Here is a 14,657-nt window from a genome sequence, read left to right as displayed (position 1 = left end):
ATTTTATTTGTCACAGGTATTAAATTTAAAAAACATTTTGTATTAAACATATTTTCTTCCTTAGGTATAAATATAGTACCAAGCACTCTTAAATAGGAATGATAAAAACACACAACACTTATACACATGTATCTACTGAAAAATAACAATTTGACTCCCTGACACGTTGGTTAAACTAAAGGATACAAAATCAGTCTTAGACACAATAGGTTTGGTGGTAAAATAATCAAAACAGTGACGTCCTGTAAACTATACATATCACAATTCCCAAATAAAACTCTAAAAATGACTACGTTGTATGCATTGGCGTTGAGATCATGTTAGTTTGTATTGAAGTGAGCGTGTGATGAACTGTGCGAAAATCTGGTCGATCTACTGGTTTCTCAGCCCAACAGTCTTTCATTACTTGGTAAATAGCAGGTGGGGTATTCTCTGGACTACTTAAGACATTCCCTGCCTTTAAAAACTTGACGACTTCTTCATGGGTCATCCCAAAGTAAGGTTGCAAAGCGAAAGAAAAAATCTCCCAGAGACACACACCAAAAGCCCAAACGTCCGATTCTGGTGTATACTTATTGTAGAGAATACTTTCTAAAGGCATCCATCGGACTGGAATCGCATCTCTCTCACTACCTTTGTAATAATCCTGGAATAACAAACTGTTAAAAAATGAGTGAAGATGTGCAGTACCCACTTGTAAATAAATCTTCTGAGAGAGGCCAAAATCGGCAATTTTTACAACCATATTTTCGTTTATTAAACAGTTTCTCGTTGCTAAGTCGCGATGTACAAACTTTCTGTCAGAAAGGTAAACCATTCCTGAAGCTATTTGTAGTGCTATTTCTAAGAGTTCAAGGTGACTCAGTTGGTTGTCTTTGAAGACGTCTCTGCTGCCATACTCGCCATCTACAACGCTGCGAACGACGTAGTTACTAGGAGAACACTGCCTGTAAGATAAACTGTTATAATTCGAAGTAGAATTATCATCACAACGACCTCAGAAACTCGTTTAAGTCTCCTTTGCCCATGAACTCAAAGAGAAGACACATGGGGCGTCCAATTGCACACACTCCAAGGAGTTTAACAATGTTTGGATGGTCGAATTCCGCTAAGAGACAAGCTTCTTTTTCGAAATCGTCTTGCATGTCTTCAGAAGCATCATCTTTCAACATTTTAACAGCAACTAAAGTGAACTCCTCACCCGAGACTAATCCAGGAGCTTTGGCTTGAAAAACGCGGCCGAAGGCCCCCTGGCCCAAGTCTTTTATGTAAATTATATCATTTCTAGGAAACTCAAGTTTTTCTAGCTTTGGGTTCAAAGGAACACCATGTCTATGATAAGCCATGTTGCTTGGTAACTTATCTAAATCTATATTAACCTCAGCAGTTTCTGTAGGGTTGTACCCCAATCGATGTTTATGAAATCTGTGACATAGTAGAACTAGCAGCATTAATATAATGACGGCTAAAAGTCCAATCACTGAACAAACAATAAGGAACGATGGTGATAGATATTTATCCATTGCTATAACAGTGTCTTCATGTTCTTCGGAGCTGGAATTTAAACATCTAGGAATATCACAATGCTGCCACCTTACAGCAGGATCTGTGGTGAAACACCACGGCTTCTTCTCTTCCCCTCCAACATTGCGGCAATAATTCTCTGGATTTTTAAATTCGGGAAAAATATCCAAAGGGGAATTGTGAGAATGAGGCTTCTGAGAGTCCCATCTTTGGCAGAAGAGACCATCTTTGGTAACATTGACTTTTCCTTGGTAAAAACGCCCCCGGCCTTTAATACAGTCCTCTAAAACAGAAAATGGGGATTTAATTCATATAGTTAACACCTTACGTGTCACTTCATCTTGTTTTAGTTCCAACAGACCAGCATAGGAGCAAGTTGGTGTTTGGTTATGTAGTTCATATTTTGGTAGGTTCTCACAAACTGGAAGTCTAAAATGCCCGCGATATTTAAAGTAAACTCCATTTGTTTTTCTATCTTCTATAACAGCCCAGTCTTTGAAACAAAATAGTTGCTTCACTGCCTTACAATCTTCTTGGCATAATGGCAAGGGCTTGTCCACGTTACATAATGGAAAAGCGTAGAAACATAAAAAAGTCTAAAAAAATAAGATTTAGTTGATAATAGAAAACGTGGGAAAATATTTACTTCAGCCGCTTTCCTACATGGCTCCTCCAAAGTCTCTATTAGTTCAGTCCATAATCCTTTGGTAATCTCCTCATTTTCAAAACCCCCAGAATTGTTATACCACACTATCTTTGTATTATCGATGTATTTCTTACAAATAGCTCCATTATACGTCCCACAATAACTGTACGTCTCACCATTACAAACCTCCAAAATCACTAATAAAAATACCAAAGTGTACATATTTCTTTCTCGTTGAATTATTCATTGACTTTCGTTATTTTTACTTTTGTTTATTATACTAAATCATCACATTTCTAATCTGTTTAAACTATATAAACAATTTATTTAGCTGTCAAACTATTTCCAAAAAAGGAGCGGCTACCGGGATGACTTTAGCAACAGATGTCATTTGATAACGCAGGGTTGCCATCATTAACAATGACGTAGAAACTAGGGTGACGCGGTAAAATCAATCGTTGTGACGTCAGATAAAAAAAAATTTCAAACTACATATTAAAATTTTGCTTTTTTATTGTTCAATTGATAAAAGTTCCTTATCGCAACTATATCAGAAACTCACTGACCGCAACTGTACTTTTCTAATGTTTACGTTACAATGCAAATATGTGATTCTTTTTTTTTAAGTGGTTCCAAGTTCAATTTCTAAAGATAACACACTAAAAATAAAACGGAATTTCCTGTGGTACATTGCTCAATGATAAAATATTCGATATAAGTATGCATCTCATGACATTATACATCATTTTACGCAGAATTTTCCGCAGATTCCAAATCTACGATTTAAATTCAGATCCGTCAACAAGTAACTGAGTTATAGCCGATCAAAGTTTCGAAAAGTTGATTTTCATTTTTCCACGCGATTTTTTACATACATTTTCGAAAAGTCAAAACTTGCAATTTTTCACAAAAATTTATGACTAAAACTATGCCAAACTTCTGATATCAATATCTCGCTTATTTTTTGGAGTAAACCTAAGTTATCAGTGAACGCAGAATTTTCCCCAGATTCCAAATCTGGGGTTGAAATTCAGATCCGACAACAAATAACTGAGTTATGGCCGATCAAAATTTCAGATACTTGATTTTCATTTTTTCTCACTTTTCGTAATTTACAAAGTTAAATATCTCGGAAACTATTTGAGATATTGAGATGCGGTTTGCGCCATTCTTTTTCTCGGCTCATTTTACATTAGAAAATGTTCTCAAAAGCCTAAAATTCAATAGTCGATTTTTCGTGAAAAAAAAAATCCGACTTATTAAACGATGAACATTTTTCAATTTTTTTATTTTTGACTATAACTCGTTAACCGTTTGTCCCATCGATCTTAAAATTGGCCAGTAGAGAGATCTCGCCCTCCTCTTTCGATTAATGTAGAACACAAAGGTATTAAAAATCGTTTTCATCTTGAACACTGTGATTGAAACTCTGCTAAACTTCTAATATCAATATCTCGCTTATTTTTTGGAGTAAACTAGAGTTATTCATGACTATACAGAGTAAACCCGAAAAAATGCTACTATATTTTTATTGAGTAATATAGCAAACGCAGTGACGACTTTAGAGAGACCCCACAAAACCCCTTTTTTTCTGGTTTTAATACAGGCACTTTAAATAAATAGATGTAAGCTCTCGTTTCTCTATTAATTTTAAGAGTTGAATATTGAATTTTTTCACAATTATAAAACTCTATAAAACAAATTTGCACATGCTACTAACTTCACTATAAGTTGCAAAATGATTTTTTGAATAACTGACCTTAATACGGCTCTGAAGGAACGTTTTATACTTTAAATTAATCACAAAAAATTTTGGAGTTATTTTTTTTGACAAAAATCTTCGAAAAGAAAAACTAAACCTTTTATCAACATTTTTATAAAAGTCCATATTTTTTCAAAAAATAATTGGCCATGTAGATGGCGCCACCGAATGACAGTTCTAGTTTTATTGTTCGGGTACTGTAATGGCTACCGTATCATTTTAAAATTCCTGTTGTTACAAAACAAACTGAATATCCTTTTATAAGTATTGTAATTAGTGTAAAATCATAGTTATAAAAATGGGGCTCACAATCTCAAGTGTTTTGACCCGTCTCTTCGGTAAAAAACAAATGCGTATTTTGATGGGTAAGGTTAACGCTACTCTTTAACATTAAAAACAACTTTTATGCGTTTTCCAGTGGGTTTGGATGCTGCTGGGAAAACTACGATACTGTACAAACTGAAGTTAGGCGAAATTGTCACCACAATACCAACAATTGGATTCAATGTTGAAACAGTTGAATATAAAAACATTTGTTTCACGGTGTGGGATGTAGGTGGGCAAAACAAAATTCGGAAATTGTGGCGTCATTACTTCCAAAACACGCAAGGTTTGATTTTTGTGGTTGATTCCAATGATAGAGAACGAATTGGTGAAGCCGAATCAGAACTCCAACACATGGTAAGTGGGCTAAATCCATAAATTGCGAAAAACACCGCATAAAAAACAGTGAGTTGTGTCATTCCAAACCTCTGTAACACCCAAATTTTAAATTTCGCGGTCGAGCGATTGTAACGCCCTCACTATGACAGTTGACAATCCGTGCAATTTAGCGCATAGTACAAAATTGACGTGGCACAACATTGAAAACTTGCTCAAAAGTTGGAATTCTGACTTAGAATGGGGCTGACAATATCAACAGTATTTGGCCGTCTTTTCGGTAAAAAACAAATGAGAATTTTGATGGGTAAGCACGAATCTTGTCAACTTGATTTTCAATTTTTTAGTATTTCTTTCTAGTGGGGTTAGATGCTGCTGGAAAAACGACGATTTTGTACAAATTAAAGATCGGAGAAATTGTCACCACGATACCAACCATCGGTTTTAATGTAGAGACTGTCGAATACAAAAATATTTCATTTACGGTGTGGGACGTCGGTGGTCAGACTAAAATTAGAAAACTTTGGAGTCATTACTTCCAGAACACTCAAGGGTTGATTTATGTAGTTGATTCTAATGATAGGGACAGAATAGCTGAAGCAGCTCAAGAACTTAAAAACATGGCAAGTATTGAGGGGTGACACGACTCGCGGTGGTGAATTTTCAAAGGGTTGACGTGAGTTTTTGTTACAGCTTATGGAAGATGAATTGAGGGATGCTGTACTGCTGGTGTTTGCTAATAAGCAAGATCTCCCTAATGCTATGACTGCTGCGGAATTAACTGACAAATTGAACCTGAATCAGCTGCATAATAGACGTGTAAGTAGACAAAACGTGACGTGTGCGATTACGGTTTTGACAGCAACCTTATTGCAAATACAAAACCATTTGAGCTGGTATTTGACCATATACGCACAAAACCGCTGAGTTAACTGTATTATAGTTCTACCTAGTTGGTCTAAGCTACCATAAAATTATAAAAATGTAAGTGGTACCGCAACCAGACAGCTTGTGGTACTTTGATATTTGTGATTTATCCGTAGATTTTTATGATTTTATGGTAGCACCGTAGAACTTGGTGGAACTATAAGTGTCCGAAAATTCAGAATCTAATCTTATGTTTTTATGTTTTTTAGTGGTACATTCAAGCAACTTGTGCAACCCAAGGCGATGGCTTGTATGAAGGTTTGGACTGGCTGTCAAATGAACTAGCTAATAAATAGTTACATTACATTATTTTTAATTAGCATTTATATTATATTTAAGTTCAGTTAATATTGTTTTCTAATTAGTTAACTGTTTGTGATTTATATAAGAATAAGTGACTGAAAGAATGAAGATAATTCATAAAACAATGTTTTATTACTCACGCTCGTGTTATCAGCACGAGAGTTCCTGGATTAGTATTAGCGACTTATTGTTTTGAATAAAGTGGAATGCCGATAATACGTGTTACGAAAGTTTTACAACGCCATAAAACCCGCGAAATCGAACAAAAACGCGTTGATTCCATTGTTTGAAAATAATATATTTGCAAAAATCAGTTACATACATTACAAAACAATGAACTATAATGTTCTGTAATCACTAAAGCGTTAGTTGGTGCGCAATTGGTAGTCACCGTTTTGCGTAATATACCGTACCCAGGGCAGGGCTTGATATCCACTTTTTTCAATAATCTTCAAATAACGCACCTAGAAAAAAAAAATTAACACTAATTTCTTTGGTGGTAAATTTCTTACTTGAATGCCAGATGTAGTGAAGTATGGAATTTCAAATTTGACTTGGATGGGCGGTTTTCCCTCGGTGTCTTCGCACTCGACGCTCGGTAATCCAAAGTGAGCTCTCATTAGATACTCTTTGCCCCCAGGAAACGACTTGATAGTCCAAGTGATTGCGTTTTGTTCAGGAGCATACTTTACACTTCCTATTGTTGTTTTAAACTTTGGTGAATCAGCGTCGTGTGGTACTGGAATGACAATTTCCACATTATTGGCTGTTGATCGCCGTTTGAACTGCGACTTTGCTTTGATCATATACTCAACGCGACTGTGAGCATGACGTTCAATAACTGATTCGATCCAAATCAGTGGTTTTACCTGAAAAAAAAAGATTAAGTTGGAGTCATAGTAAGTTCATACTAACGTGTGTGTTGAGCCTGTAAGACATCAGTTCAAATTCACCATCTGGTGGGATGAAGGAAATAGTTCTATCAATTTCGAATCTGGAGAGTCTGACGCATTGGTGGAATTTCACGTCTTCTAGCTCGACGGATTTGGATTTCCCGCGACCAGTGCTTTCAAATAATACTTTATCGTTAAGACCTAAGCGTAATTCGGGCATTCCTGATAAGTAGACGCGCATTTTAATGGCCCCCACGATCTCACTTCTAAGTACGTTGCCGTTAGCGTTGGCTAGCAAGTTTACAGATTCTATGACGTCTAAAAAGACTTCGTTTTTCCTGTATTTTATTCCTTCAGATCGCCATGATACGGCGTTAGTCACAGCTACGGGAATTCGCGGCTGGATTTCCAATTTGTGTCCTTCTTGGGTAATATACTCTTGCAAGATCTTGCTATCTGTAGTCTGAGGGTACCCAAAGTCTATTAGCTCATCTAGGAGCTCATAAATGACCACAAAGTTGTCTCTTATACTCTCTTCTTCAAGCTCTTTGAAATACTCAGTCATAACTTGGACGATTTTGTGTAAGAAAACAAAGACAAGGGCAATGTTTGCATTTTTCTTGGTTGTGCTCACGATGTAGAGGTTGTTGGTTTTGATGTAAGCAAAGGTGCAATCGCTGGTTTGAAGGAGTGGTGTGAGGAGGCCTTCTTCTTCTTTTTCCATAAGCAAAGGCATGAACTTCTCTATAACCCCCAGGTCAATATCCCCGCGGTAGTTCCGCGAGATGAGCACCTAAAAGCATGAGAATTAGCTCAAAGAACTCAAATGACTGATCATTACCTTGCCCTTAACATCTAAGATGTAAATTGCCGAGGACGACATTATCACGAGAAAGAGGGCGAGTTTGGCGATTATTCCAAGGGTAGCATAACTCGCCGGTTTTCTCAAACTCCCACACCACACGGATTTTCTCCAATTTCGGTTTAATTACCACGACGTCGTGTTGTCACTAGTTCCAACACCTGTCAATTCGATTGACACCGACAGGTTATGTTGGCGCACCTGCAGCAGTGGGCGGCAATTTCAAACCCCGCTAATCAATTCGGTTAATTTCCGTTTTTCCCGGTACTAATTGGGGGTCATGGGGTCGTACAACGTGTAATCAACTCATTAGTGCTCAGTTTCCACGACTTCACCCATTGGGGGCTCCTCCATTTGGAGAATTATCCAAAGTCATGGTGCATATTCGATCAAAGCTGCAGTTACCCAGCATGCATCATGAGTGGGAGTGATGTCTGGCTGGTGCTGTAAGTTAAGTTGTCTGTTCGTTGTGAAAACCGCAAATTAATAGGGAAATTTGTACGGGTTGGCGTTAAAACTAGTTGAAATCGTTTTTATCGGCCGTACTCTGTCAAGAGATGTGACAAAACGCCAAAATTATCCCCGAAGTTGTGACAGTAGTGGCGGCTCGCTGGTGACGTATTCTCCATTGTACCTCTTGTGTGCCTCGACCTTAGAGACTCTAAAAACATGCAAGGTATGTTGCTGGTAGTAATAAAAAGGGTGTTGTGTCTTTGGATCATGAAAAAATGCGGTTTTAATGGGCTCAAGTTCCAAATCCCCGAACGTGCATTTGCGGCTTTTAGGTCGCCACTTTACTACAGACCATGGAATGTAAACACTCTAGCCCCGCCCCACCACATACTATTGTCATTTATAAATCAATTCTTTATTTTGCTTGAAATTAACGTTAAATTATTCTAGATTCTATTAAATCCCGGGCCGGGACACTAGCTTAGCTCGAAATGTATTTTTTTTTTATTAATTCTCACGAAGCGAGTCCCTCGGTTGCGTAAAAACGCCTTTGTATTCGTATTTTTCCATTTTTACAAATAAAACCGTTGTGCAATGAAAACCTCGTCGCACCTTCCTGATTAGACTTTTAAACTAAACTGGAACTTTCATAAGAGAAATTCAGGAGATTAGAAAAATCGTTTTTGCAACGTCCCAGTTAAAGCGATATTAATCTCCTTTTTTCTTCTTTGGATCAGTGACACGTTCCAAATTGTGTGTGTTTTTTTAAATGCTTTAATTGGAGATACTTCTTCATGTCACACCACATGACTGATTGTGTCGGGGACAAACTAAGCTAATTATTTTTTGCTTTGCAGAATGCAACCTAATGGCTAAGAGAAAAACGCAGTGTTTCTTAAAATTGAAAGGATTTTAATTGATAAGAGGTACGTTTCCATGTGGTACTCAACATCATTAACCCACTGAACATAACATCTGTATTGATTTGCACAGAATTATGTTTGTTTCAATAAAACGAACATAATTCGGGGTTTTTATTTGGTTGCTTATGTCTAATGTCTGTTTGCATGTATGTCACAGGATAAATTAAGTAACAGCTTTTCATCATGTCTGGTAATCAACTTATGGATTCGTGTCTGTAAGTAACAGCTCAGTTAAACCAAACAGTCAAATTTCTTGTTTATTCTATTATCAATTTAACAGTATCAACTCTAACCGATAACCATTTATTTGCTATGACTGCTTTATTAATGATAAAATTTAAGATGGTTTATTTGCTGTAATATCACTTTTATGCATGCCTTAAATGGTGTTGATTGCTCTGCTAAACATTTGCTTTCACACTGGCAGCTTGGTGAATCGACGAGTGGAACAAAGACAAGAGCACAGCATCACACATACTGAAATCACGCAAAGGTAGGGGGCTCATTCACATTCTGCTTTCCATTTTGCAATCCAATCATTCATGAGTTAGGTCGCTTATCAAATCATTCTTTTAATTCAAGCTCTGACGCGCCAATTCTACAAATGCAAGGTGGGGAAATCAGCAAAAGACCCAAAATCATTCTTCGTTCCATTCAAACTTGTCCAAGTTCCATGAAAAGCATCGTGTTTACATACAGTCATAAAATGATAAGATTTATCATAGGAGGAGTCGCAACGTCTTGATAAAAAAATCTGTTCTGAGTCATCGGAAGTTTCGTCTCTTTGATTTTCGGTCGGTTGCGCCCTTGCATTTGCTCGGCTCTTGTACTTGTAATCAATGCCCATTCATCATATTCATTTGTTGTTTCTAGGCGAGTTTTGCAAGAGAAGGTGCCCGAAATGCAGCATTATAAGTAAGTTTGCTGCATGCGGTTTGAGAGTAACTTTGTTTGGTTTATTTTTCGAATGTTTTTGATTGGTAATTTTATGCGTAGGGGTCCCGAAGGAAGTTCAGTAAACGAAGGAGCCTATCATACGCATAGCAATGGACATTCAGAGCATTCGCCAAATTCCAGCCATATGTCAGTTCACAGTGATGAGCCTTTAGTTCGCACTCACAAACAGCAAACGACTCAGCAAGTGACGACTGTGACAAAAGTCGTGCGGGAAGTGCAACAGTTGGGAGAGGGTCAACCAGGGGAATACATTCCCGTGCCGTTGGGTTCGTACTCGCATCCAACCCACGGCAGAAGTCAGTACGTTGATTATATGGAACAACCCGCACACCATATGTATTCGCAGTATCACCAACATCCTCATTACCAAGACTACGAACATTACCCTAATCCATATGGGGCGTATATGGGATATCCGACAGGGGCGGAACGGCCCCCAACGCCTCCTAGTCCGAGCGAGCACAGTGGGGCACCGTCGCCCATTCCCATAAGCGCACAGCCGGGAGTTCCGTATCTGAGCTCCGGCTATGACGAATTGCCTGAACATTTCAGGGTGACCCCTTCTCCCGGGGGTCCTATAGGCTTAGATCCATACCAAGACGACCCTGCGGTGGTTTACGGGTACGTCTCGCCTTCTCCCTACGGCACTGCTCCTGTGCACCAAGGACCAACATATGATTCGCGTCCATATGAAGATAGTCTGAACGGTCCCGTCCCTGTGGGCGCGCCAATTAGGATGTTTGAAGACGAGGAGCTCCAGAAACATATGAGTAAAATGTCTTTACATGGCCATAGTATGGGGTTACCTCATAATAGAACACACAACATGGCATCCCCAGGTAGTGTCGGGGGTGACGATGACCAACGAGGAATGCGTTGGCGCGACCCTAATTTAACCGAAGTCATCGGTTTCCTCAACAACCCTAACAACGTTATCAAAGCTAATGCAGCGGCCTATCTTCAACATCTCTGTTACATGGATGACCCCAATAAACAAAAGACTAGAGCCCTCGGGGGCATACCTCCTCTCGTAAAACTACTAAGCCACGAAAGCGTAGAAGTATATAGAAACGCATGCGGCGCACTAAGAAATCTCTCTTACGGAAGACAGAACGATGAAAACAAAAGAGCCATTAAAAACGCTGGCGGAATCCCCGCTCTAATCAACCTTTTAAGAAGAGCCAACGAGGCAGAAATCAAAGAATTAGTTACTGGCGTTATATGGAACATGAGTTCTTGCGAAGACCTCAAACGGAACATCATCGATGATGGTATAAACATTATCGTGAATTACATCATTATTCCACACTCTGGTTGGGATCCTCAGGGCAACCATGGAGAAACTTGCTGGTCAACAGTATTCAGAAACGCCTCAGGCGTCTTAAGAAACGTCAGCTCAGCTGGTGAATACGCTAGAAAAAAATTGCGAGAATGTGAAGGATTGGTGGATGCGTTGTTGTTCGTTGTACGCTGTGCCATAGACAAATCTAACATAGGCAATAAAATCGTCGAGAATTGCGTGTGTATCTTGCGGAATCTTTCCTACCGTTGCCAAGAAGTTGAAGACCCCAATTATGATAAGAACCCGCTGCCCACGCAAAGTAGGGTTGCTGCCAACTCGAAAGGTATCCATTAATCTTCCCGTTGTAATTCCCTTGTGACAATCTGTTATTTTCAGGCGAGAATCTTGGTTGTTTTGGTGGCAGTAAAAAGAAGAAGGATTCGCAATCCACTGAGGTGAAAGAGAGCACTTCGGGGGTATCGACTGGAGGCGGCGGCAACAGTGCCGTATCAAGAGGCGAACCAGTGCGTGGAATGGAACTGCTATGGCAACCAGAAGTCGTGCAATCTTACTTGGCTCTTCTGCAGAGTTGCTCAAACCCTGAAACGTTAGAAGCCGCTGCTGGTGCTCTTCAAAATTTAGCAGCGTGTTATTGGCAGCCGAGTATAGAAATCCGAGCAGCTGTTCGTAAAGAAAAGGGACTACCAATTCTTGTAGAACTGCTGCGGATGGAAGTCGATAGAGTAGTATGTGCCGTGGCGACAGCTCTCCGAAACTTAGCGATAGATCAACGTAACAAAGAACTAATAGGTAAATACGCAATGCGTGATCTTGTGCAGAAGTTGCCATCGGGAAATCCTCAACATGATCAAGGAACGTCGGATGATACCATCGCGGCAGTTCTAGCGACTTTGAATGAGGTTATCAAAAAGAATGCAGAGTTTTCACGATCTCTTTTGGAAGCTGGTGGAGTTGAAAGACTGATGACCATTACGAGACAACGGCAGAAATATACTCCAAGAGTTTTAAAGTTTGCCGGTCAGGTATTGTTCACGATGTGGCAGCACCAAGATTTACGAGATGTTTATAAGAAACATGGATGGAAGGAACAAGATTTTGTGACTAAAACTGTGGCAGCTAGGAATTCCGGTCCTAATTCCCCGAATAACGCTAATAGCACTTTGAATAGACCCATGGCGTCGCAGAGTGGAACGAGGTACGAGGATAGAACAATGAAGCGATCAGCTCCAGGCGCTAGGGGCGTCGCTCCAGTATATCAAAGGGTAGGTTTAAAATTTCAAGTGAAATTGCGATTTATTGTTGGTGTTTTAGAACGAAGACATACCAATGGCTGATATGGCGTACCCAGAAACGCAACCCCCGATGGGGCGAGCGTATCCCCCTGGCCCTGGTCCAAACCCACCTCCAGTAAGTCACTAATAAGCCACTCGCACAAACCCTACACGTCCGTGTCAATTCATCGCGTTTAAATTAAAAAAAAAATTAATAAAAATAAAATAATATTGGTGAAGGTGGATCTGGACTGAGCACAGACTCTTGCTCAAGCTAGCAATATGGCAACTCTCATTCCATGTACATCTTATAGTATACTAACGAACACGACGGCCTCAACGTCGATCACGGCATTCACTTAGACTGTTAATAATCTTGATGTTCATGTACAGTACAAGTTACAAGTACAGTCGTAGGTGATTTGTAGCAGCATCCTCTGTTCCGTATTATGTATGGAGCCCTTGACTGTAAGAGTTTTTACTACATTTTTACTGATTTGGTCTGGAGCATAGTCTTCCTTGTACTCTCACTATGTACTAGCTGTGTCTGTATCTATACCTGTAGCATATGACATATGATTTGTAAACATTGATACGATACGAGCTGTGTTGTGGTGGGGTGGGGTGGGCAGCGAGCGAAGGCCCTGGCAGCAGCGTCGTCGCCGTCGCCGGCGCCGACCGGTGCCCAGGTAAGACTCTGTGGCAGCTGCTCAGGGCCTTTGGTTGACTGCGCTCAAGCTGAGACGAGAGGCCCTGCCCAGCAGCCGTGTGCCCAACTACACAGCGTGTCCATTACAACAGGCTCACTCACTTCACGACCAAAGTCGCGCGACCACAACGCGACCAGTGGCGGCTCGTCATCACACTTTGCCTGAAACCACGCTATAAACACCAATTTGTATATAATTTGTTAGTGTTGCAGTACCCGAGCCGCTACACATTGTAGAAATTTTTACAACGATTTTGAACATGTAAACATCGAACTAAAATGTAATAAAATTTACATCAGTAAAACACTTTTTTTAATAGAGCACCCTAAAACACACACCTGAAACACTTGTTTGATTGTGTTTACATATTCAGAATTTCGAGTTTGAGAAGTTTGGGGGCCTGTTGCGGTGACATGCTGTACGCACTCGTCACTCACTGAGGGTGTGTTACAGCCGGAACCCCTCTACGCTCAGGTCAACATGGAGAAGAAACGAAATCGCCAACCAAACCTGGGCAACGCTAACCATCTGGACGAGCCGCAGCTCACCAGTGTCCCAGCCGGCAAGGACTCCTGGGTGTAATGACACTTGTTATATATCAATGTTCTGTCGCATGTTCAGATATATAATGCACTGATTCATATTAAATATGTAATATTTAGTTTGTGGTTTACTGTGATGAGCTTCAAGTGAAATTGCCTGTATATATTATTTTGCCTCGAAATTTTTTGTAAACATTGTTTTATTTTTGTTTTTTTTACAATGAGGTTTATTTTAAATAAATTTATTATACTTAAATTATAGTCCTATAAACAACTTTATAGATATATTATAGAAATTTGTTTTATATATCGTATGCCGAACTTTTTTGCAATTTATGACATTACTTCATTTGTAAAGCGTTTTCAATATTTGAACCAATTCAGACATACCATAGTCAATTTTAATATTGTTTCTAATAAATTTATTATAATTTAAACACTTCTTTCTATATCTATTCATCCTCAAACTACATACTATATAAGTGCTCTCAAAGAAGGTAAGTAAATTCGTCTATACAATTACAAAACAATTTCTTTTATAATTCTATTTCTTTCACTTTTTGTCATTAATATTACGACTGTGGTGTTGTCTTTTTTATTATTGTGGTACAAAAACGAAAATAGTTTGGCCGATAAAACGGATTATTAGTAACACAACAAAAAATGTAAAATGCTTGATTACATTGTTCCCAATTAAAATGTGTCACATAGGAACAAAGCAAGTTATCAGTAACGAGCTGAATCATCCGTCAGGTTGATGGGTTGACAAGAATAAAGTTCGTTTATTTAAAAAATTCCAATGTCGATAACAAATAAGTGGTAACTCGAACTTCAAAGACCTGCGATAAGATAAACGAGCGTTCCCTGAAATTGATATTTTAGTAATACCAGAACGGAAAATTTGAACTCCACCCTAAAATT

At 39.1% G+C, this 14,657-nt stretch overlaps 4 protein-coding genes across 10 annotated transcripts; 2 read left to right on the top strand and 2 right to left on the bottom strand.

The window, feature by feature from the left end:
* Positions 1–115: 115 nt before the first annotated feature.
* On the bottom strand, positions 116–2,754 carry Nrk (Neurospecific receptor kinase). Its single transcript, XM_088048029.1, has 5 exons — positions 2,171–2,754; positions 1,853–2,120; positions 997–1,807; positions 695–947; positions 116–646 (listed from the first exon to the last, which is right to left on the bottom strand). The coding sequence occupies exons 1-5, from the start codon at positions 2,390–2,392 to the stop codon at positions 290–292; spliced, it is 1,911 nt and encodes a 636-aa protein (XP_087904155.1). The 5' UTR covers positions 2,393–2,754; the 3' UTR covers positions 116–289.
* A 1,344-nt stretch (positions 2,755–4,098) lies between these two features.
* On the top strand, positions 4,099–6,038 carry Arf4 (ADP-ribosylation factor 2). 2 transcript variants are annotated; one of them, XM_088048121.1, is made up of 4 exons: positions 4,099–4,297; positions 4,351–4,613; positions 5,286–5,411; positions 5,729–6,038. In XM_088048121.1, exons 1-4 carry the CDS (start codon positions 4,231–4,233, stop codon positions 5,813–5,815), a joined length of 543 nt encoding a protein of 180 aa, XP_087904247.1. In that variant the 5' UTR covers positions 4,099–4,230; the 3' UTR covers positions 5,816–6,038. The 2 variants fall into 2 exon arrangements, with proteins under 2 accessions (XP_087904247.1, XP_087904248.1); XM_088048122.1 differs by lacking the exons at positions 4,099–4,297; positions 4,351–4,613 and adding exons at positions 4,643–4,899; positions 4,953–5,215.
* A 61-nt stretch (positions 6,039–6,099) lies between these two features.
* AP-1mu (adaptor protein complex 1, mu subunit) lies at positions 6,100–7,791 on the bottom strand. Its single transcript, XM_088048120.1, has 4 exons — positions 7,557–7,791; positions 6,738–7,508; positions 6,335–6,691; positions 6,100–6,286 (listed from the first exon to the last, which is right to left on the bottom strand). Exons 1-4 carry the CDS (start codon positions 7,596–7,598, stop codon positions 6,188–6,190), a joined length of 1,269 nt encoding a protein of 422 aa, XP_087904246.1. The 5' UTR covers positions 7,599–7,791; the 3' UTR covers positions 6,100–6,187.
* A 439-nt stretch (positions 7,792–8,230) lies between these two features.
* Positions 8,231–14,173, top strand: p120ctn (adherens junction protein p120). 6 transcript variants are annotated; one of them, XM_088048114.1, is made up of 9 exons: positions 8,234–8,253; positions 8,888–8,956; positions 9,111–9,168; positions 9,381–9,446; positions 9,827–9,868; positions 9,950–11,535; positions 11,589–12,475; positions 12,525–12,620; positions 13,648–14,173. In XM_088048114.1, the coding sequence occupies exons 3-9, from the start codon at positions 9,137–9,139 to the stop codon at positions 13,774–13,776; spliced, it is 2,838 nt and encodes a 945-aa protein (XP_087904240.1). In that variant the 5' UTR covers positions 8,234–8,253; positions 8,888–8,956; positions 9,111–9,136; the 3' UTR covers positions 13,777–14,173. The 6 variants fall into 6 exon arrangements, with proteins under 6 accessions (XP_087904245.1, XP_087904240.1, XP_087904241.1 ...); XM_088048115.1 differs by lacking the exon at positions 9,381–9,446; XM_088048116.1 differs by lacking the exons at positions 9,381–9,446; positions 9,827–9,868.
* Positions 14,174–14,657: the final 484 nt, after the last annotated feature.

This window comes from Gnatocerus cornutus, chromosome 10, assembly GCF_029298725.1.
Source record: "Gnatocerus cornutus isolate USDA-ARS CGAHR chromosome 10, icGnaCorn1.1, whole genome shotgun sequence".
Taxonomy (NCBI): Eukaryota; Metazoa; Arthropoda; class Insecta; order Coleoptera; family Tenebrionidae; genus Gnatocerus; species Gnatocerus cornutus.
This window is presented reverse-complemented; position numbering and strand designations above follow the sequence as displayed.